The following is a 22846-nucleotide window of genomic DNA, read 5'->3' on the forward strand; positions in this document are numbered from 1 at the left end:
TGAAAAATATATTATTATTAAATTTAGATAGCTCATTTTAATAAAATATCATCCAATAAATTGGATGTTCCAACAGCGCACTTGACACTTTCTGCTAGTGCTGTATAAAAAAAAAGAATAAAACTACTCATTTCTATTGTACAAGGTTTAATTAAATTGTAATATTAACATTTATTTTTAATTTTCAAAATTTCTAAATGATTATACCTGTTTCAAGGGAATGAAAATCGATGCCCTGACCAAGAAAACTCATCGATGATTGACCATCTCTAGTACCACTGGATGCAAAATGCCTCAATATCTGAAAAGGTAAACAAAATGTGAAAATCGTGGGCAAGAAAATTAATTTTTTGCGGATTCAAAGGACTAAATAATCTTTCGAAAACCCATAACTTCAGATGATAAGTGCCGAATTAAATTAAACGATTTCTGTGTGTACACGCTGGCGAGGCTGTTGCTCATGAATACCAGCACATGAAAATCAATAATTGAATCAGAAAATCAAAACACGGATTTGCCCAGATGCAAGCACGCCCGCGATAAATTATGCAATTGTTTCAGCCATTAACGACCCTTCGCACTCTCCCCATCCCACTTTCCCACCTCCTCCTTCTTGTTCTCGTCTTGGCCTCATTTGCAGTTGATGTATTCAAATGCTGAGCTCGATTTTGGCTGTTGTTGTTGCTGTTGCTTCTGCTGCCACCACTGCCACAGTGCATGTTGTAATTGGTATTGGGACTCGGTGTCGCGATGGAGCAGGAAATCGGCACCTGGGACTCAGTCCTGCTGGAGAACCTGTCCGAGGATAGCTTCATAAACAACATCCACCAGCGTTACAAGCGCGATCACATTTATGTAAGTTTTTAAATTGGAGAACATACATATGTATATTATTGCACTTAAATCAGTTAAGAAATTATAATTTTGGGAGATTGTAACTCTTAACTTCCATCTCCCAAGTGTTCAATGTTCCTGACATTGGTTAATATTACTAAAATATAAATTTTTAATACCTTTAAAAATAATCTTTAAATAAATACTATTTTCAGACCTACATTGGAACTTCTGTTGTGGCTCTGAATCCATATCATCACATATCTGAGCATTCGCTAGACAATGTCCGAAACTATGGCGACAAAGGCATTTTCCAGCTGCCGCCACACATGTAAGTTATCATAAAAGTTTATCAAAAACCTTGAAATGTATTCTCCAATATCCCTATTTACCACAGCTATGGACTTACAAACTTGGCGTACCAGTCGCTTAAGGACCAGAGCGAGGACCAGTGTGTGCTCCTCACTGGAGAAAGTGGAGCGGGAAAAACAGAGACCTTCAAAATGATTGTGAATTTTCTTACCCACATCCAGGAGCATTCGCATTGTCCGTCTACCCCGAATGTTTTGCGCAAGCAATCCTCTACAAGTTCGGCCACAGGAGGTGTCTTGCATAGTCATAGGCGCGCATCCAGCAGCTGTTCTGGCACTGCCAATTTTATTATCTGTAAGAATCGTGCGGAAAACCCAAACACTACGATTTCGAGGCGCCAAAGTCCATCGCCGGGACCATCTCAGCGTTCAAGAACGCGGGAGGAGAGTATCGAGCGCCAAAGCAGACGTCAAATGCGCGAAAAGATAGTGGATTTCGATTTCTCGCACCACAAGAGCAGTGAGAACATAAGCACCATGCTCGAATCGCACGCCCACCACTTGCATCCGACCAAGTCGTGCTTCAAGCACCAACAAACCCAAGTTCCGCCCGCAAAGGGATCCCCCAAATATGCTGCCTACGGAGGTTGTCGCCAGTGTGGTCACAGTAAATGCGTCCGAGCCCAGAGCTTGGAAAAGGAGGATCGGGCGGAGCTGCGTGGCAGCAACAGCCGCCTGTCAACCATCACAAGCAATCACCCTGCCCATCTGCATCGCGGCAGCTGCTCCAACTTGATGCGCCAGCATTCAACGGAAAGTCAACCGGAAAGGGAAAGGGATCGGAGCTCGCTGATGGGTTCTACGCAACGCATCTCTCTTTATGATGCACACAAGCTGAGCAAGGTGCTAGGTGATCTGCCGCCGCCGCCACCACAGCCCAGCTCCGTTTCGCCAACGCCTTCTGGTACCTCCTCTCTTCACCGAAGACACAAATCACCCTCGCAGCGGCTGCGCGAGTGTGTCACCTGCATGTACGCTAAAAAACAACAACTCCAGCCGATATGTAAGTCATAACCACTATTTTTTAACCATTTAATTGTTTATTTTATTTTCTTATTAGGGAAAACTGTTTGATATTGAGATCGACTTTAAGGGCGATCCGATGGGAGTGCACATAACCCACTGTAAGTAGAACCGAGATATATAATATCATTGAAATTATCTCTTATTTTATTCATGCCTACCTCTAAGATATGCTGGAAAAGGTTTGACATAAGATTTTACCATTGTTTACTTTTTTCATTTAATTAATAAAATTAATTTTAATTCTCAGACCCGTATAACGGATACCACAATTGGAGAGCGAAATTTTCACATCTTCTACCAGTTACTATTAGGAGCTGATCTCCAGTTACTAAGTACGTAGGAAACAATTGACTTGATTCAACAATTTTTATTTTTGATAAATATTTTTCATTAGAATCGCTCAAGCTGTTTCGAAATGTGGAAAAGTACGAACTGCTACGAAACACAACTGCCATGGAAGAAGATCGAATGAACTTTCATTATACAAAGGTAAGAGATACCCTCAAAAATCGTCAATTTCCTTATATAATACATTTATTTTCGTTTGCAGCGTTCTTTGGACGTGCTTGGCCTAAGCTGTGATGAGATCAGCTCGATTTTTCGAGTCATTGCTGTGGTGCTCAAGTTGGGAAACTTTATTTTCGTGCCTGTTACCAATATTGATGGAACTGAGGGTTGTCAAGTATCCAATGTTTATGGTAGGTCCACAAAATCCACTTTGGGGAGACTAAACTAAATGAGTTGAAATTACAGAGGTCCAAGAGACTGCGCAGCTCCTTAATTTGGAGGCCCAAATCTTAATCAATTGCTTGACACGGGCGAACAGTTCCAATAGTGCTCAAGAGGATGTGGGCAGCGAAATGGATGCCCGGCAAGCGGCCAGCAATCGTAACACTCTATGCCGCACACTCTACAGCCGCCTTTTTACGTGGCTGGTGAATAAAATCAACGAATCGTTGAAGTCAACGCAGCGCGAAAAAAACTTGGCCTTACTAGATTTTTATGGATTCGAAGTACTGGATCACAACTCTTTCGAGCAGTTTGCCATCAACTATAGTGCCGAAAAAATCCATCAGGTAACTTTTGGTGGTAACATAATTTTATCTTAAATATACTTATTTCATTGGTTTTTAGAACTTTGTTTTTCATGTGCTCCGATCTGAGCAAGAGCTGTACATACGCGAAGGCTTGGAATGGTCGCGGATCGACTATTTTGACAACGAGTCCATTTGCGAGCTGATTGACAAGCCGAGCTACGGCATCCTGAGCCTGATAAACGAATCCCATCTGAACAGCAATGAGGCTCTATTGCTACGAGTCCAACAATGTTGCGCCGGGCACCCAAACTTCATGACTAGCGGTAGCAATTCTATGTGTTTTCAGTAAGATTCCATAAGTATTCCAAATGCTTCAAAAATTAAAGTCTCTTCATTTTTTTCTAGGATTCGTCACTTTGCCAACGTGGTTAACTATTCGATACATCGATTCCTGGAGAAAAACACGGACATGTTGCCGAAGTACGTTAGTGCTGCCTTTTACCAGAGCAAACTGTCACTGGTTCAGAGCCTATTTCCTGAGGGGAATCCCCGAAGGCAGGCCACCAAAAAGCCCAGCACGCTGAGTTCAAATATCCGTACACAGTTGCAGACATTGTTGGCCATTGTAAAGCATCGTCGCTCCCACTATGTGTTCTGCATTAAGCCGAACGAAGGCAAACAGTCACACCAGTTTGACCTGGCGTTGGTCCAGCACCAAGTGCGATACATGTCTCTGATGCCATTGGTACATCTGTGTCGTACTGGGCACTGTTTTCACCTGTTGCACGTGAAGTTCTTTCATCGCTACAAGTTGCTCAACAGTCTTACCTGGCCCCACTTCCACGGCGGCAGTCAGGTGGAGGGCATTGCTTTGATCATCCGAAATCTTCCCCTGCCCTCCGCCGAGTTCACCATCGGCACCAAAAATGTGTTCGTCCGTAGTCCGCGCACCGTCTATGAGCTAGAGCAGTTCCGACGCCTACGAATAAGCGAGCTGGCCGTGCTCATCCAAAAGATGTTCCGTATGTACCACGCAAGAAAGCGGTATCAGAGGATGCGACAAAGTCAGATGATTATCTCCAGTGCTTGGCGGACGTGGAGGGTAAGCCATACTCTTGAGTTAGTCTACAAATGCATGAATTGTTTTACTTTACTTTCGTTTTCTGCATGTTAGGAGTGCCGATTCGGTATTCCCTTTACAGGCCGTAGGCACTTGTGGAGTTTATATCGTGTTGTAAGCATTGCAATTTTTTCTCTCATTTAATTAGTTATTAGTACTTAGTTTGGTTTCATTATGTAAGTCTTGCTAATAATGTTTATTTGTTTCCTGCAGGCGCGCGAGGAGTATCGCTCACTGAAGTACAAACGCCAAGTCAAATGGGCCATCGATGTGATAGCACGGTACTATCGGCAATGGAAAATCCGGCAGTTCCTGCTGACAATTCCCCTTCGGCTTCCTCCCAACACACTGAGTCCGCTCTCCGGGGAGTGGCCAGCGGCACCCTCTTTCCTTGCAGAGGCATCGCGTCAACTTCGAGCCATCTACCACCGCTGGAAATGCTACATATACCGAAACTCTTTCGACCAAACCGCGCGAAATCGGATGCGCGAAAAGGTTACTGCCAGCATCATATTTAAGGACCGGAAAGCTTCCTATGCAAGAAGGTATGCATTTTTTTAATGAAGTTGTGTTCCAATTAATGCTATTTTTGTTTCCAGTGTTGGCCACCCATTCGTGGGGGACTATGTCCGCCTGCGCCACAATCAACAGTGGAAGAAGGTCTGCGCTGAGACGAATGATCAGTATGTGGTCTTCGCTGACATCATCAACAAGATAGCGCGGTCGAGCGGCAAGGTATATAATTATACTTTTACAATTTTTGGATTTTAAATTATTAATTTTGTTTCAGTTTGTGCCCATTTTATTGGTGCTTTCGACGTCGTCGCTGTTGCTGTTAGATCAGCGAACGCTGCAGATCAAGTACAGAGTGCCTGCCTCGGAGATATACCGGATGTCTTTGAGCCCCTATGTGGATGACATTGCTGTGTTCCATGTGAAGGCGGTAGGCATAGATCAGAGCCAGTTGTTAAATTCTATATTTAATTGTAATTATTGTTTCAGTCTGAGTTTGGGCGCAAGAAGGGCGACTTTGTGTTCCAAACCAGTCATGTCATCGAGATTGTGACCAAAATGTTTCTGGTCATACAAAACGCCACCGGTAAGCCGCCGGAGATACACATAAGCACAGAGTAAGTTACTTAATATCTGTTTTTAAGTTCAGAATCATACTGCCTTTTAATAGGTTTGAAGCTAATTTTGGCCAGCAGACTGTCATCTTCTCGTTCAAATACGGCGGCATGTCGGACTTAGCACAAGGCCCAGCTAAGGTCACGCGCAAGGCGAACCGTATGGAGATAATTGTGTGATCCGATACAGAACCGGAATCTTATCGTGGCAGCTCATTGAGCCTGCTCCTATAATCGGGGCCCATGGGTCCGTATCCATAATAATTACAAGTCATCATGCAATTGCAATCACTCTTGCCTTTTGCTGTGGTTGAGGTCTCCGACTCCGACTTTTATATGGTCCCAGGGATCAAAATACAATTTTAGCAATATAATCACACAGACACACAAGTACACTAACTCACTCAGACATAGAGACAGATGGAACACAATTTAGTTTTGTTCACAAGTGACAATCAGAGTAACCGATTTGTTGTCAAGATTGTGCCAAATGCAGGAAACTAGAATTGTGCCAAGGAGGTAAATTAAGAGCGAGCTAATTTTAAAATGCACCATTTTATTTAATCATGTAACTGTAAAGTTAATGCTAAATGAAACTAACGAAATGAACAACTGAATTTATTCATCTAATTTGTCTAGGTTTAAGTGTAAGTCGTGCACCAAGTCTATTAGCATTGCAACAATAAGTACATACTATAAACGGAGCACATGTCGCTTAAAAGGAGGATGTAGAACTAGTGGAGATGGAGCCTTCTTGTGCAGGCTCGACAGTGTTTGGGATTTTACACAAACTATGATATTTCCGTTAAAGAAACCAAGGCATTTCTCTTACATTTAAGGTTTCATACACAATAATTAGTGAACTAATGCTAGAGAACAGACATATAAACCTCTTTATATACCGGAAACACAAACGATGAGCCCCTTATATGCAACATGCTACGACTTAGCGAAGAAGTTACCTTTCCCAATAATCAATAAACAAAAAATACAAAAAAATGTTAAACAACTATTTACAAAGCAGAGCAAATGAGTAGTTAAATATTTCAAATAAATATATATATATGTATACACCATACGAAATTAATAATGAGTCTATATAAAAGCGACAACAAAACAAGAAAATTATACGGAAAGTTTATTAAGAGTTGAGAACGAATGTGTATGTATGTAGTTGTTTATATATAACTTGTTATTGAAAGTTCGGACATCAAACGCAACTCCAGCTCGGAGTTTCGTTTGAAAGCCTCCAAATTCAGAGATGTCACCCAATATCCGCGACATTGTATTCCAATATTTTTTATTTGTATTTAAGTTTTAAGTGAGTACTTCCAAAGAAAAGCCAAATATGAGGAAATCGAAACCCAACCAGTTGGTAGTTTATAAAACAAAGTTTAGCAATAATAAAACATACATAATGAAAAAGTTTTGTACAAACACACACCCTATGGGAATTAATTTCCCTTACAGTTTGGACTTTGGTTTTTTCTTCAGCATCTCTCGCAGGATTCGTCGCAAGATTTTGCCACTGGGGTTCTTTGGAATTTCGTCAACGAAAATCACACCACCGCGAAGCCGCTTGGCTGGCGAGGCGTGTTCGTTGACAAACTGGATTACATCGGTTTCCGTAAGCTGGACATTGGCTTGCTTCACCACGAAAGCCAGGGGTAACTCGCCGGCTTCCTCATCGGGCTTTCCGATAACTGCCGCATCCTTGATCTTGTCGTGGGTGAGCAACAAAGCCTCAATCTCAGCGGGCGGAACCTGGAAGCCCTTGTACTTGATCAGCTCCTTGATTCGGTCCACGATGAAGAACTCGAAATCATCATCGAAGAATCCGATATCACCGGTGTGCAGCCATCCGTCTTTAATGGCCGTCTGCGTGGATTTGGTGTCTCCAATGTAGCCCTTCATGATGCCATCTCCCTTGAAGCACAGCTCTCCGCGCTCGTTAGGTCCAAGTAGTTTTCCGGTGTCGGGATCGATGACCTTGGCGTAGATACCAACCTTCAGAACGCCCACGCTACCGGGCTTGCAGAAGTCGTCGTTCTGTACCAATACGCTGAGGGTGGATTCGCTGAGACCGTAACCTTGCCGGATGAAGGGAACTCCAATGCGTTCCTTGATTTGGTCCTCTGTCTCGCGACTCAAGGGAGCTGCTCCGCAAAGAAGGACCATCAATGAGGATAGATCGTACTTGTCCACGATCGGGTGCTTGGCAAGGAAGACCATTAGCGGGGGCACCATGAAGGCCATCATTACACGGTACTTTTCGATAGCCGAGAGGAACAGATTCTCTTCGAATTTAGGCAGGTACACAAGTCGGGCGCCCATGCAGGCAGTGGTGATGAGCGTAAGGCAACCAAAGGCATGGAACCAGGGAATCACTGTCAGCAGAGTAACTTCTTCCATGGGAATCATGGTGGGTTGGCTGGTTGAGAAAATATATTAATTAATTGTATAATTTAGGAGTAAAAACCAGTCAAAATACATTTGTGAATCCAGGGTAGCAAGAAGATTCATCTGCGTGAGTTGCACACCTTTGGGCAGACCGGTGGTTCCCGAGGAACACACAATTAAGGCCACATCTTCGTTCTTATTTGCCACAGGAGATGTAAAGTCAGGCTTTGTCTGGAATTTGACATTGTCCATTAACTCCCTGAGACTGTAGATGTTCTTGAAGTTTTTGGAACTGCCACTGATGGCGATGATGCCTTTGACAAACTTATTCTTGCTGGCCACTTTGGCTACCCGGTCGATGGTGATCTTGGAGGCAAAGATGATCTTAGGCTTCGAAAGATTGATGGCGTGATCCACCTCACGGTCGGAGTAGGTGACGTTGAGGGGGGCTACCGTAGCACCCACGGCAAAGCCAGCGAACATGGCCAGGGCGAAGTCGACGCTGTTTTCGCTGGACAAGCCAATGACATCGTTGTGTTTCACGCCCAGCTTTTGGAGGATGTAGGCAAGTCGGACAATGGACTTGTGCATAAAACTGGCCGTATATTCCACGCCGTTGACGGCATCCACCAGAACCGTTTGTTCGCCGAAGCTCTTGTACTTGTCCAGGACAAACTGGCCCAGGGATCGATAGTCCTGCGCTTCCTTGGCGGTTATAGGACCGCCATAAACGATGTTACCGGGCAATAATGTGGAAGTCATGTTGTGCCTGCAACGGAACAATAAATTAGTTGGTGACAGTGTACATAGGATATAAGAGCATATTTATATTCTTAAAAACAAGCTCAAAACTAACAAAAAATAAGCAAGTTACAATTACTTCTCCCCGGAAACAGCTCGTGAGGGTGGGATTTATAACCACCCCCAAAACTCTTGAAAGAGTTTCTTGCACTGCAATTAAAACTTTGTACCCCGGTCTATCTAATCGTGGTCGGCCGGCAGAATTCTAACTGTGGCCAGAGTTCCCATCGATGTTAGCCATGTTCCCAGCTATCTGAGATAGCGGATTAAGAAAAAAATATGCTGCTCGGAAGTCCAGATTCCAAAGGTCGTAGTTCGCAGCAAAAGTCTAGGCATATGAGGTGACAACTTTCATCCCCTGTTCTGAAGGAGCCACTTTTCGGTGAGCTCGTGGAAACTAAGCAATTATTTACACTTTACGCGGTTCAATTCAGTCACACCCATTTATCAATCTCCAAAATTCAACTCACTAAATCTTTTTCTAGGTTATCCCTGCTGGGCGATGCGAACGGGAGCGGCTTCAGTGCAAAACTAAAATTCAAATGCGATATGACAGTCCGTGTTTACTGCACGATTAGATTAGCGTACTTGATAAACAAGGTGGTGCGAGAGCGCAGGCGCGTGTTTGGCTAGTAGGTCTCATTCAAGTTAAAACAACAGTGCAACGGCCAATTAGGTCAGAGGGTGGGCGGGAAGCAATTGGCGAAAACTAACAACGAACAGCTGTTTAGGGGTGGGCACAAAAATAAAGATGATACCGGCCGATAGATTTCGATACAAATAAAAATCCAAACATATGGCAACGCCGTGTGATTATTTTTGTTTGATTGCGGTACATTTTGATAAGAGAAGTATATTAGCAATATGTTTACCTTTTGGCCCGGCTTCGATTTGAATTTACGTGATAAAAGAAAATATTACAAATTATAATGACTTTTGGTAACAATAATATAAAAGAATTCATGTGGCTAAGAAATTTTTGCGATGACCTTGATTATTTTAGTATAAAAACTTAAACTAAGCCCATAATATTTTATTATAAACGTTTGAAAAAATTAGGTTCTTTATTTATAGTTTATTTACTTTAGGGCAATTTTTTTGAGATATCTGCAGAGCGTGAAAATATGTATTGCTATAGTGTAGCGCACACTCGATTCGCTGTCGATCGGGCTGCTCTCTGATTCATGGATTCCTAACACGCATCGGAGTGGAGTAATAGCGTAAATATAGGAAATATGCCAGCGGCCGTGCTTAGTTGTTGATATTCTTGGGCGTGGAGCACAGGCACGGCGTTCCGTTCGCAGTGTCAGACCCGTAGAGCTGCTCGAGATAAAGGTAATCAGCTCAATATTTTCGATCGCCAATTGTTTAATGGTTTAATATCTCGGTTTTGATAGGTACCACTAGTTAAAAACGCTTACAATGTCTGCTTCCAAGGCCCAGAAGTTCTACAAGGTTGACATAAACCGCACAGAATGGGAGATCCCAGAAATGTACCAGGGGCTCCAGCCTGTGGGATCAGGAGCTTATGGTCAAGTTTCCAAGGCTATGATAAGAGGAACCAACATGCAAGTGGCCATTAAAAAGTTGGCACGCCCTTTTCAGTCAGCCGTCCACGCCAAACGAACGTATCGGGAGCTGCGACTTCTTAAGCACATGGATCATGAAAATGTGATCGGTCTATTGGACATATTCCATCCACATCCGGCGAACGCTTCCTTAGACAGCATTCAGCAGGTTTACTTGGTCACACATCTGATGGACGCTGACCTGAACAATATTATTAGAATGCAAACCCTGTCCGACGATCACGTCCAGTTTTTGGTATACCAGATTCTCAGAGGTCTAAAGTATATCCACAGCGCTGGAGTGATCCACCGGGACCTGAAGCCTTCGAACATTGCCGTAAACGAGGACTGTGAGCTGCGCATTCTAGATTTTGGTCTGGCACGACCCACCGAGAATGAAATGACGGGTTACGTGGCCACCAGATGGTACCGGGCTCCGGAAATCATGCTTAACTGGATGCACTACAACCAGACGGTGGACATCTGGTCGGTGGGCTGCATTATGGCCGAGCTCATCACGCGGCGTACGCTTTTTCCAGGCACTGACCACATTCACCAGCTCAACCTGATTATGGAGATGCTTGGGACTCCTCCGGACGATTTTATGAAAAAAATCTCTTCGGAGAGTGCGCGCAGCTATATTCAATCGCTGCCACCTATGAAGAGGAAAAGTTTCAAGAAGGTCTTCGAAAAAGCCAACCCACTGGCCATCGACCTGTTGGAAAAGATGCTGGAGCTGGACGCTGAGAAGCGGATCACGGCCGAAGAGGCCTTGGCGCATCCATATCTAGAAAAGTATGCGGAACCTAGTGACGAGCAAACATCGCCCCCGTACGATCACAGCTTCGAGGACATGGATTTGCCCGTGGACAAATGGAAGGAACTCATCTGCAAGGAAATAACAAACTTCAAGCCACCGCCATCATTTGCTCAGGTCCTCAAGGATGTCAAATGAAATTGGTTAAGCCCAAGACTTAAAGTATTAAACAGGGGAAGATATATCACTGTGGACGGCAGTCCACAAGGTGTCGAACCGCATGCGCGGGATACACATATATATTTTTTATACAGACAAAATTGTTTACATTTATATTGCCTTTTGTACTCAATTGAAACTACTTTTAATGTTGATTAATGTTCTGTTTTGTGATTAACACTTTGTTATAGATGGCCATTTGTAATATAAATTAAAAACTTGTTGTCTTATTTGAAAATTGATTTCAAATTATTGTGAAAATAGTTATTGGAAAGTGCAACTGATTAGGCAGCAAAAGCAATTTCAGAACTGACCTATCATTTCACAAGCTTACGAATTTATGAAGTGTGTTCGTTTGTGCTTAAGTTTATATATATTAGTTAATATAATTTTACTCGCTTCAGAAAAACCGACACCAATATACCCTTGCAGTTAAGATCGGATATTTATTGCAAATATCGGATATGGTTGGCCGATCCTAACGAGGTTTCATTATACATATTCCATTTATTTTAATACAAAATTTAAAAAAGTCCCCCGAAGCTTTTATCTTTAAAAACACAAAAGTTGGGTCATTTTCGATCGTTTATATATATGGCAGCTATAGGATATAGTCGACCGATCCTTATAAAATTTAATACAACATATAATTTTTGCTAAAAATTGAATTCATACAGATTCATTTCCCAACTTTCTAACTTTAAAAACACCAAGGTTATGGCATTTTCGATCAACCAGTTATATGGAAGCTTAGGATGTAGTTGGCTGGTCCAGGCCGTTCCGTCTCCACTGCGTTTTACACTTTTGACCAAATTATAATATAATCATTATAATGCAAGGGTACATTAAAATTACTATTAGGGAAATATGCTTGTTAGCGCATTAGGGGTATACTTTATCTATATGACATCGATTCCGGTCATGATTCACAATCTTATTAAGGTGAATTTTGATAAGAAGCGCATTTAAGAAGTGCCTTAACAAAGGTGAGTTCAGTTTGCGATAATTCGTGGAACGGATAGCACTCTTAAGCAAAAGCATACGAATACAATGCCTGGGTTTTATAGTGTGGAAGTGAATAACAAAATTTGGGTGATTCCCGATATATACAGAGTAGTTGAGCCCCTGGGTAGGGGTTCCTTTGGCCAAGTGGCTAAGGTGGAGCTGCGTAACACAAAAATACAGGCGGCCATGAAAAAGTTACTGACTCCCTTCGAATCAGAGGAGGATGCAAAGAGGGTCTATCGGGAGATAAAGCTGCTGAAGCATATGAATCACCGTAACGTAATCAGCTTGTTGGACGTTTTTCATCCACCGTCAGCAAATGCCAATCCAACTTGGGACGATTTCCAGGAGGTTTTTTTGGTGACTGAATTGATGCAAAAAGATCTGCACCAAGTAATCCGGAGCATACAGCTTTCCGAACGACAGGTGCAGGCCATTCTCTTCCAGATTTTGAAGGGCCTAAAATATATCCACAGCGCCGGTGTCTTGCACCGGGACTTGAAGCCTGGGAACATTGCTGTGAACGAGAACTGTGAACTCCGCATTCTGGATTTCGGAATGGCTAGGCTGTTATCAATGGATATGACGGAAAGGGTGTGTACTCTTTGGTACCGTGCCCCGGAAATCCTTTTTGGATGGGGCTCAGAATACACCAAAGCTATTGACATGTGGTCAGTGGGTTGCATCCTAGCGGAGTTAATCTCTGGTCGCCCACTTTTTCCTGGCACGAAAAGTGATCAAATCAAGGTTGTCATTGAAGTAATGGGGAAGCCGTCGGAAGAATTCATTAGCGGTATTCGCGACAGTTTCGCACGTCAGTACTTGGAGCGTTTTCCTCCCAGAGAAAGGATGAATTTCCGTGAAATTTTCCCAGCTGCAAGCCCTAATGCTTTGGATTTGTTGGAGAAAATGTTGGAAATGGTTCCCCATAGGCGTATAACCGTAGAGCAAGCATTGACCCACCCGTATTTCGAAGGTTTCTCGGATCCATATTCTCTCGATGAAGATACTGCACCGCTTTATGATCAAAATTTTGAGAACATGAACTTGCCGATAAACTGCTGGAAGGAACTGATTATGACCGAGATCAAAAATTTTAAGCCCCCGCCTTGTTTTCTAGGGCCAATGAGGGAATCGTACGGATAGACTTTTGAAAAGACTTTAAAATAATTTTAAAAAGAAAATACAAATAATATGCAGGTAAAAACAAAGAATTTGTATAAGTATTTAAGTTTATAAATAAAAGCTACATTTAAATTTTAAAATAATTTTAACTTTCATTTTAAAAGGAACAGTATTGGGAATTAAAACACTTTTTTCTGCAAAAATTAGTGTTTCAAGGAGGAAACATTATATTTCTTTTGAAAAAATGGGGTAATTACCAATCCTCTAATGAAGTTCCATAAATTTGAATCAGAAGACGACAAATTATTATTTAAATTTATTGTCAAATTTTTCGGAGGATCCCCTTTAAAATTATGATGAATGGAACAAGGGACAGCATGATTTTCAGCGATGGCTTGTCTTAGCCACTTTTCATCCGATTCTTAAGCGAACTATCTTAAACGATTTTTAGATATTCCAAAAGGTGGAGATTTCATTATAATGAAAATACGACCACGATCCATAGTTTAAGGCTATATCTTTGCTAATAGTAATGCGATTCCTGAGCCGAATACGGAAAACGATTTCTAGATAGATTTTTCATCAATATGAATCAAAATCTATATAGCTTCACTAATAGTTATCCGATTCCTAAGCGGAATACTTTAATTAATTCCTAGCTAGATTATTTATTATTCGGATTTAAAATCCTTTAAGAAAGATATTTATTAAAATTTTAACTTTTCCAGTGACCCTCTCTCAAAATGTATTATATAAACCCATTTATTAATTGTCTCACTTACAATTTTTTAACCAAACAGTGATGACTGTAATTTACGAATAAATTGAACCAAGGCTTTAAACAATATATTCAAATTTTTATTAATGTGTTTTGTCCAGAAAAACATTTTGAATTTCCTACAGTGCGCCAGTTGAGTAACCCTAATGAAATGAAGGTCTGGCAACTCCGCCAACAGCTGACTTCCTAAAATCTGCCGGTTGAGTTTGTTATTGAAAACAATCAAAAATGCTAAACCTGAGAATCCTTAGCCCTTCGGTTAGAAAGTCCTGTGCCAGGCATATCTCCGCCCTTTACATAACTGGCGACAAAGCGAACGAGAATTTTGTGACCCTGCAGCCGTACCTGGACTTCGAGGGAACCTTCGGTGGACGAGAGTTTTTGGAGAAGAGCATTGCTAGTAGGGGCCTCAATATCAACCTGGAAACTGTGCTTAATAAGTACCAAAAGTATCAGGCGCATCACGAGCAATTGAAAAAGGTTTCTGAGGATCGAGAATCAGTCACCAAACGATTAAAGGAGCTATCCAAAGCTGGAGGCAATGTTGATCAGCTCGAACAGCTCAAAGAACGTGGAAAATCATTGCGCAACGACTTAAAGAATCTGAAGAAGGCCCTTTACCCAATTGAAGATGACTTTATCCATGACTTTCTGCATTTACCTAACCGGTTGCATGAACTTTGTCCCACAGAAGGCGAAGAGAAGCTGCTCTACCGTCACCATGTTCCCAATTCCAAAATGGATGCGCCCTCTCACATGGCGAACAAGGAACTCATACACTTTGTGGACAATAATCGGTATTACATGATGGAACAGGCGGCCCACTTTGATGTTAATGCTATGCAATCTTTGGCACGGTATTTTGTCACCAAGGGAGACTTCATTCAAACCGCTAACCCTGATTTTGTGCGTTGTGTACTGTTGGAGGCAAATGCCACTTCAATGGATGACTACCACATGGTGCGCGAGGAGCACTTGCAAAACAAAATTAATACAGCTTACTTGACAGGGGGATCTGCCTTTGAGAGCTATTTGGGCGCCATGACCAAGCTGTGCGTATATCCTTCGGTGCTGCCCCTGCGATATGTCTGCTGTGGGCGAAGCTATAATCGAGCGGAAGCCAAATTAAATGGACCAACTCCCAGTCTCTATACAGCGACCCAATCGAACGCTGTCCAAAGCTTTGTGGCGACACAAAGTGGCAGTGACGCGGATTCCCAATTAGAACATATTCTCAACCTAGCAGTGGACTTCTACAAAGCTATAGATGTACCATTTCGGGTTGTTTACGTGCCAGCTAAAAATCTAACACCTTCGGAAAGTCTTCGCGCAGTTGTTGAGGTATACGCACCGTCTTTGAAACGATATGTTTGTGTGGGAAGAATAAGCAATTACGGAGATTTTGTGTCCAAGCGAATCCTCTTCAGTACTCGGCGGGAAAAACACTACGATTTTCTGCATTTGGTCGGCGGACCAGTCTTGTACACCTCAAGGCTGATAGCAGCTCTCTTGGAACATAACATCAACCTGGAAGACTGTAAACTGCTGGGCTCTGCCAGACAAACACCCACCATGCAGCAAAGTGTTCAGCAATTTAGGGACCTCTTTAAATAAATACAAAACTTTGTTCCTGTTTCTTGTTTGTTTTCGTTCTTAAGTCTAACAATAAGTAAAATATTAAGTTTTACATACAATTATTTACAATCTAGTGTAATCTCATGGTCTGCAGGTGGCTTGTCCACCGATTCGATGGGGTTAGTCGCCGCATTTGATCTGCAGCTTGGGAAAGCTTTTGCGGAAGTTCTCGCACTTGGGGGTGGTAAAGGTGAAGACGTTTCTCGAATCGTCCAATACGGAATTGGGGCTGGATCGCGGGACTCTCAATACGTAGGTGGTATTGTACTTGAGTTTGCTGAATTCCAACGGGTCCCTCTGAAAACAAAAATTCCATTTTAAATATTTTTTCAAAAGAAATTCTTTCCCAAAATTCAAATATTCTGCGGTCTGTAATTGGAAAAACATGCTATATAAATAGCTAGTGCCGCATCATTGGATTTATTTGTTTAGCTTTTCTAGCATCTTGCACACCTTTTCCATGACCCGTTTCCCTCATTCATAAGCTCTTCAATTTGATTGGCATTTGACCACGTACTGGGTATTATTAAAACGTGTTTTCCGTGTCAAACGGAGGAAACATGATTGCGCCTTGTTAACCGAATCCCAATTGAAAGGCCCCATGGTCATCGCTTGGCTATAGCTCTGCCCTTTGCCGGGGGTCCGTTCGATCGGCACGAACGAAGCTCGTGGCCACCCGACATGGGGCTCGTGGCACCCATCACCAAGGCATCGCCGTTACCATGATGGATATTACTTACTTTTGCGCGAATGGCGCGAAACTCGCGCTGCTCACAATTGGTCTCCTGGGGACACAGTTCGTAGACCCTGCAGATTATATTTAGTTTCTGGATTTTGGGAACATGTTTACAAATAATTACTTCTCCTTGTGTGGCTGGAAGCCCAAAATTTGCACAATCATGCCAAATTTCCGGTTCAGCCGGAAACGCACTTCATACGAGGCGGTCGTGGTCCGGTTCGCAATGGAAACTTCATTGAGGCCCGCTGGAGGAGCCAATGAGGTCGCCACCCGTTCCGGATTGCTGGAGCTGATGCTGATGTGCTGATACTTGCGCCTGTAGTTGTGGCCCGTGCACTGAAGTGGGGCGTAGGGCTCCAGAGATTGCACGGTGGTATTATAAACAAAGGATGTCTTTTCGGACTTTAGCCGGCGAGATCCATTGTAGGAGATTGCCTGTACCTGGATGTAGTATGAGGAGTTTGGCAGCAGCTTTTTTATCTCAAACTGATGGGTCTGAAGGATGAAAGGATTATGAACATTTTTTAGTGAGCACCAGACTTCATCTACTTACATCTTTAACATATGCATCAAAGGTGATAAGGGAGGCCTCTGCACTGTCCACATACAAGGACCAACTGATCTTGTACTTCTCGACGGGCAGGTTTGATTTGGAGGGACACCAAACGAGCTTTACGTTCATATATTTTCCATCAAAGTTCTTTGCTATTATTTTGGAGTCGTTGGGAGCTTTGGGTGGCTTGGGATCTGATGGAGTGAGAACTTTATTTGAAGATTATTTGGGATAGAGAGCTGACTTGACTTACTACCCGAAGAGTGGAAGGGTTCACTGGGCTGAGAATATCCTCGAAAACCAAAAGCATTTACGGCGGCCACTCGGACCTCGTACCAGCGTCCTGGTCGCATGTGGAAACGGATATAGGTGCTGTAGGAAGTCAAATGAAAACCATTACTAGAAACAAATTACAAAATAGTAGCTCACTTTTTGCTGTGTTTCGAGCTCTCCTCCGCGATCTTGTAGACTTTTTGCCACTGCCAAGGACCAAGTTTCCTGGGCACAAAGTGTCGTCCAATGTGGGAACGCACTTCCACGTGAAAGAAGTAGACCAGCAGTGATGACTCGATGTTCAGCTCCACTCCATGGCCGCGCGACATTCTGTAGTACAGGATCTTTGGGATCGTGGGCAATTGGGTGTTGTTTCTCACGCCCAAGGGTTCCACGCACATGGGACCGCAACTGGAGGGGCAACACTTTTGAATCTCAGGGCACTCATGATCGTACTGGCAGTTGTCCAGGCAGGAGAGGCGGATGCGTGTCTGCCTTCCGATTTTGGGGCAGCTACCGATTCTGGGCCCCAGCAGGAGCTCCTGGATGCATTTGTCTAAGCAGAGCTCCTGCTCGGCATTCGTCAGGGGACGGGTGCCGCACCTGGCCAAGCACTGCAGCTCCAATATCTTGTCCTTGACATCGTTGCTATCGCGGTACCAATGTGCTACCTTGTGGCGTTGGAGTTGGTTGGGCGAGGCAGCAGTGCTGGGGAATCGCTGGGCAATGAGGATTAGCGCCAGCAGCGCCGCTTGCATGCTCCCCATCCGAACCGATCCTATCCCTGGTGATTGCAATCTGCGAATGATCGTGCGTCAAGTGATCAGCTCTAGGTTTTTGGACATTCCGTGCGTTCGTAATTTGTGCTCCACCACTGCCGATCATCATCCACAGCATCAGCAGACACAGCCGCCCGTTGATTATGCCAGAGGATCGGCCCCAGCCTCCCAATCGCCTTTCCCATGACTCTGAGAATCGAACCGGTTTCACCCATTTTGCATGACCAACTAACTAATCATTCCTCGCATTTGTGCTGCCCGGCCCCGAAGTCGAGGCAATGAAAATGCAAAAAATACATAAATGTATCTCAAGTGCTTGACAGGACTTCAAAGCGCGCATCATAGTGCGTGCCATGAGAGCATCGGACGGACCTATTGGCGGACGGACGGCCATTCTTGGTCAGCCATTAGGTCTTCAGGAAGACTCCTCAATGCCCTTCCCTTGGATAGTTTTTAAAAGTATATGACTTGGATGTCTTTCAATAACTAACTGATAAAGTTTTCTGAATGTAATACCTATTTAAACCAAAATATCCTAATATCAGATATCACTTCAGTGGTCTTTAAAACGAAAAGGTAAAATCATTATCTATTCTTATTCATAACCTTCATTTTCCTATCTACGTATTCAGTTATCTCAGTACTTTTTTCTTTCTGTGTCGAAATAATCGCACCTTTCTAAATACTTTGCTTAATTATTCTTAACCAATTCTAAGAAACCCTACAATGATGTTCCTCAGAGTTCTTCACCTCTTTGCTGTACTAGTAATTGGACTCGGTCGAATCCATGTAGGGTATTTAGCACGCAAATGGCAAACTAATGTTTTATGGTACGGTCGATGGTCGATGGTCGGCGGTTTATGTTGCCGTTTGTTGTTTTTGTTATTTTTTCGCTGTTCGACTGCGTGTGAATGTGCAGGCAGTGAAAACAAAATCGAGAAAAATACGACTACGACTGGTGCAAGTGGATGTCACCACATCCATATCCACAACCACACCGATATCCCATATGCACGGGGCAGCACCACCAACAGCAGCAGCAGCTTCATCAGATCACATCACAGAAGCCTAGCCAGCAGATGCCGCACATACCAAGGCGATACAGACACTCTGGGAGCCAAGTGGAGACGAGTGGAGAAGTGGTGCAGCGGTGGCGGTGGGGTAGCCAGGAGGCACATGCCTGGCCGTGGCTTCTCTTGCCACAGTATTGGTCAGAATTGTAGGACTGGGAATTAAAGAATCCTTTCGACCATATTCTAAACGATAATTTAAAGAGGCACCACTGCGTATGAGTAATTTTGTGTTTGGCTTATATTTGAACTTAAGAAGAGATTAATTAAAAAATTTTAGAAATTAAGAAAATAGGTAAGCTCTTAACTCTATTATTTTGACCACATCTGTGGAGAACTGCCACTTCTACTGGGATGGTACTGCGAGAAGAAGGGGAGCCAGATGAAAGGAGCTGGGAGGGATGTGTGCAGGCCTGAGGCGGCCTAACTGAGGGACATTAAGCGACAAATGAATGTGCGCGACGATCGACGCAAGAAGATGAAGCGACGACGACCACGACGATCACCAAGAGCAGACGAGATGAAATGCACCAAGTTCCGCGGAACGAAAAATTTGCAACAAAATTGGGCAGTAAAGCGTTGGAAATGGGGTTGGGGGGCCAGAGAATTGGAGATGCCACTGGCTGGTCGGTTGGGGATCGGAATCGGGTCCACGACTCTTCCAGATGAATGGGTTTTGCGCCGACGAGGCTGACGCTGATGAGACAGCCGAAGAGCACGGCCGCTGGACATTGCAGCCAGGCTGGCTGCCGTTGCGTAGTGGCGATTAATTGCTTTTAACGATTCAAAAATTCAAAATTACTTTTTATGCTTTACGCACACAAAGGCGGAAAGGCAAGGCGTTTTCGAGCATAGCAGAGCACATATGCAATGCACAGGGAGAAAAGGGGGGTCAATAATTGACCATTGAAGGACAATAGTATACAATGCATTTATGAATCGGATTTGTTTCCATTTGGATTATTTACAAATCCCATAGAACTTGAAACTTTTTCTTCCAGTGCACATACAGGGGAGTTGTTAAAGAGGGCAGTAACTGGGTATAAGGATGAGGGGCACAAAGATCCGGATCGATTTCGTTGACGTCGTTGCTGTGATAAATCGTTGGTGGTTGTTGCTGCTGGTGTGCTGCTTTTGTATTACCCCCAGTTTCAGTTGCCCAGAGTCCCGCTCCGACTTCATGTCCACCACCTTCTCACCCTCCGCCAGCACTCCTCCGAACGGAGCTTAGCACAAAAGCCATAGCACGAGGCTCCGGCGACAATGGCCAGCACCAGCAACAGGCAGCCGCAAAGGCAACACACCAGCAACCGAGTGTAATATGATGCAAATCGTTTAACACTTTGACCAAATGGCAGCAGTAGCAGCAGCAGCAACGTCATCGCATTGTTGCCGCTGCTTCTGCCGAAGTGCATCGGTATTGCAAATAAAAAGCCAAACTGTTTACTCCCAAAGAGGGCGACTGGAGTGAGGGGAATGGCTTCCAGGGGGGGAGTGTAATAAAAACCCTAAAGGGCTTGCGGGTTTGAGGGCCTGGGGAAAGATATAGCAATACAGATCCTCAATTTCGGGGGCGAAGAGATCAAATTAAGAAGTTGGCTTGCGGCTCTTATTTCCATATCATCCTCAATCATTGCTGAATCACAGTTATCCGTAAGGCAAATATCACTGATTGTTTACTATTGTGAAACGAAAGAAATCGCCGGGCTCCCTTCTCATATAGCACTGGGAAAATCATGAATCCAACGAGTGACTGACTCCCCCCTCGATATGAATCATAAATACCTGTTTTGGGAGCTTGAAAACCGAATACATTCTATGTGTGTCATTAAAACATTATGATAAAAGGAGAAAAGGTTTCCAAACAAAGCTTTTCTCACGGCCAGTAGCCTAGGTTATAATTGTCGTGGATACTTTTTCCTTATGTAAGACACATTCGGAAATATGACGATTACAAACAGAACACCTAATACCACACGCTTTCTTTAGGTTTTTCCCAAAAAGGATTCATTAATGCTGCTAATTCGATGCTGAGAACCTCCACACGTTTGAAACTTGGCCTGCTGGCATTGTTATCATTGTTGCCAAGTGCGGTGGTTCGGGATCACAAAGTGCCATTTAAGCCCGCGCGGAAATCCAAGCAGGCCAAATGGGTGCCCATTTATGGGGTTCAAGCACCCAGCTGGGCATGTGCGCAAGCTCGAGCCCAACCCGAGCGTATCGGCGTAGGATACGGATTCGAATAGCTTCAGGCTATTCGGGTATGGGGATGTGGTGTCCATGGGGGTATCGGATTCTACCACAGAACATGAAGCCGTTCTCAAGGTTCAGCGATTTGTCGTGTGCACATTCATACTTCCGATGCGTGTCGAATAAATGGACTTGGACTGTGGCTAGCTTCAAATATCTTATACTTTCTACACCTGAAATTAAATTTCATTATTTTTTTTATTTTAATAATTATAACTTTTCGACTTCCCTAAACTTTTCTGTAATTTGCCTCAACTAACATGAATAAAATCGCCGGTGCGTGAGACTCTGGGTGCAAGAAGAACGATTCTGCCGTGTGATCACTGAGAAGCTGCAGCCTGTCACCGGTGCATCATCCCCCTTGGATCTACCCACCGATCCTCATCCCCTCAGCGGCACCCATCCGCAATTAGCACGAAGGCAATCTCATTTTACGCCGACGAAAATGCGCAAATGGCAGGCCAACGGCAGGCGAGTCAAGCGAAACACTTTTAGGTACTTACAATAATGGAAACACTTTCGGGGAACTGAAATTCGGATGCACTGGCTCCACTCTGCGATCTCCGCCCTCGGTACTCGACACTGGGCTCTTTTCACTGTACACTGGCACCTTCCACACACCCGCGTAGCTTCTTGGGGAGCGCCTTCTTTGATCGCCTGCTGCCACTCTATTAGTTAATTCACGCCCGTAACGTAACTGTTCCGCCTGCGATTTCCGCTCCTGCGAAGTGGAAGCGGTTCTTGGGAGCGTGCGTCCGTCGCGCTGCAACCGTCAAGAGAGAATGAATGAGGCCTGCAGGGCGTGCATCGGGATGCTGAAGTTCGGTTCTCCGGCACTTTGGTTATTCCGAACTTCGGCTCCCCACTCGGGTGCTTTGCTGGGCCACAGTGGTGTCGAGTGAATAAAAGCAAGTTGAAATATGAACGATGAATCGGTGTTACTTATCCGCACTGTTGTATGCTTTTAAAACCACTTTTTTCAAACTTGATTTTTTATGCTTTATCTTTTTTTATGTATTAAAGTTAGGTTAACTTATACAATAATTAATATTTAAAAATATTACTTATACGCACTGTTGTAATTGTTTTCTTATCACTCATTCGCACTGTTGGCTGAAATTACAAACTTTTATTAAATGGCAGGGCTCATCATTTCCGTTTTAACCCACTGTATTGACGAGCCGAACCGAGCTCCAAGTGCCCCACTTGTGGGCGCTCTCTCGGCCCGCTCTTTTCTTCTCTCGGTTTGTCGGTCAGTGTGTGAGTATGTGCGATTGTGTTTTCAGGAGCCGCCAAAACAGAGATCTCGTAATTGATGCTGTGCTCTCCCCCATCACTCGGGCCCTATCCCCGCCCTCGCACTCCACCATCGTAGTGGT

The 22846-nt window shown here is 43.8% G+C and overlaps 6 protein-coding genes across 9 annotated transcripts; 4 read left to right on the forward strand and 2 right to left on the reverse strand.

The window, feature by feature from the left end:
• Positions 1-247: 247 nt before the first annotated feature.
• Positions 248-6956, forward strand: Myo95E (Myosin 95E). Its single transcript, XM_070281593.1, is given in 19 exon segments — positions 248-309; positions 641-855; positions 1050-1165; positions 1232-2173; positions 2175-2208; positions 2266-2329; positions 2397-2410; positions 2479-2563; positions 2626-2720; positions 2782-2929; positions 2985-3307; positions 3366-3613; positions 3674-4370; positions 4443-4502; positions 4602-4933; positions 4988-5123; positions 5179-5331; positions 5391-5518; positions 5572-6956. Coding segments are annotated over 18 exon segments (3804 nt in total). The 5' UTR covers positions 248-309; positions 641-750; the 3' UTR covers positions 5696-6956.
• Positions 6865-9441, reverse strand: LOC108131048 (luciferin 4-monooxygenase). Of its 3 annotated transcripts, XM_017249779.3 has the most exons (4): positions 9305-9441; positions 9187-9247; positions 8007-8684; positions 6865-7946 (listed from the first exon to the last, which is right to left on the reverse strand). In XM_017249779.3, the coding sequence occupies exons 3-4, from the start codon at positions 8675-8677 to the stop codon at positions 6980-6982; spliced, it is 1638 nt and encodes a 545-aa protein (XP_017105268.1). In that variant the 5' UTR covers positions 8678-8684; positions 9187-9247; positions 9305-9441; the 3' UTR covers positions 6865-6979. The 3 variants fall into 3 exon arrangements, with proteins under 3 accessions (XP_017105268.1, XP_070137695.1, XP_070137696.1); XM_070281594.1 differs by having other exon boundaries at positions 9187-9431; XM_070281595.1 differs by lacking the exon at positions 9187-9247 and having other exon boundaries at positions 9305-9429.
• A 398-nt stretch (positions 9442-9839) lies between these two features.
• On the forward strand, positions 9840-11498 carry p38a (p38a MAP kinase). The gene is made up of 2 exons (XM_017249637.3): positions 9840-10051; positions 10114-11498. The coding sequence occupies exon 2, from the start codon at positions 10139-10141 to the stop codon at positions 11237-11239; it is 1101 nt and encodes a 366-aa protein (XP_017105126.1). The 5' UTR covers positions 9840-10051; positions 10114-10138; the 3' UTR covers positions 11240-11498.
• A 776-nt stretch (positions 11499-12274) lies between these two features.
• Positions 12275-13527, forward strand: LOC108130967 (putative mitogen-activated protein kinase 14C). The gene has a single exon (XM_017249656.3). The coding sequence runs from the start codon at positions 12311-12313 to the stop codon at positions 13409-13411; it is 1101 nt and encodes a 366-aa protein (XP_017105145.2). The 5' UTR covers positions 12275-12310; the 3' UTR covers positions 13412-13527.
• Positions 13528-14316: 789 nt separating this feature from the next.
• Slimp (Seryl-tRNA synthetase-like insect mitochondrial protein) lies at positions 14317-15804 on the forward strand. The gene has a single exon (XM_017249789.3). It carries the CDS (start codon positions 14397-14399, stop codon positions 15780-15782), a length of 1386 nt encoding a protein of 461 aa, XP_017105278.2. The 5' UTR covers positions 14317-14396; the 3' UTR covers positions 15783-15804.
• On the reverse strand, positions 15799-22231 carry Kal1 (Kallmann syndrome 1). 2 transcript variants are annotated; one of them, XM_017249787.3, is made up of 7 exons: positions 21971-22231; positions 17525-18166; positions 17352-17467; positions 17096-17289; positions 16664-17037; positions 16544-16610; positions 15799-16100 (listed from the first exon to the last, which is right to left on the reverse strand). In XM_017249787.3, exons 2-7 carry the CDS (start codon positions 18133-18135, stop codon positions 15924-15926), a joined length of 1539 nt encoding a protein of 512 aa, XP_017105276.1. In that variant the 5' UTR covers positions 18136-18166; positions 21971-22231; the 3' UTR covers positions 15799-15923. The 2 variants fall into 2 exon arrangements, with proteins under 2 accessions (XP_017105276.1, XP_017105275.1); XM_017249786.3 differs by having other exon boundaries at positions 15800-16100; positions 17349-17467.
• Between the last annotated feature and the right edge of the window lie 615 nt (positions 22232-22846).

The sequence above is a fragment of the Drosophila bipectinata genome, chromosome 3R, assembly GCF_030179905.1.
Source record: "Drosophila bipectinata strain 14024-0381.07 chromosome 3R, DbipHiC1v2, whole genome shotgun sequence".
Classification (NCBI taxonomy): domain Eukaryota; kingdom Metazoa; phylum Arthropoda; class Insecta; order Diptera; family Drosophilidae; genus Drosophila; species Drosophila bipectinata.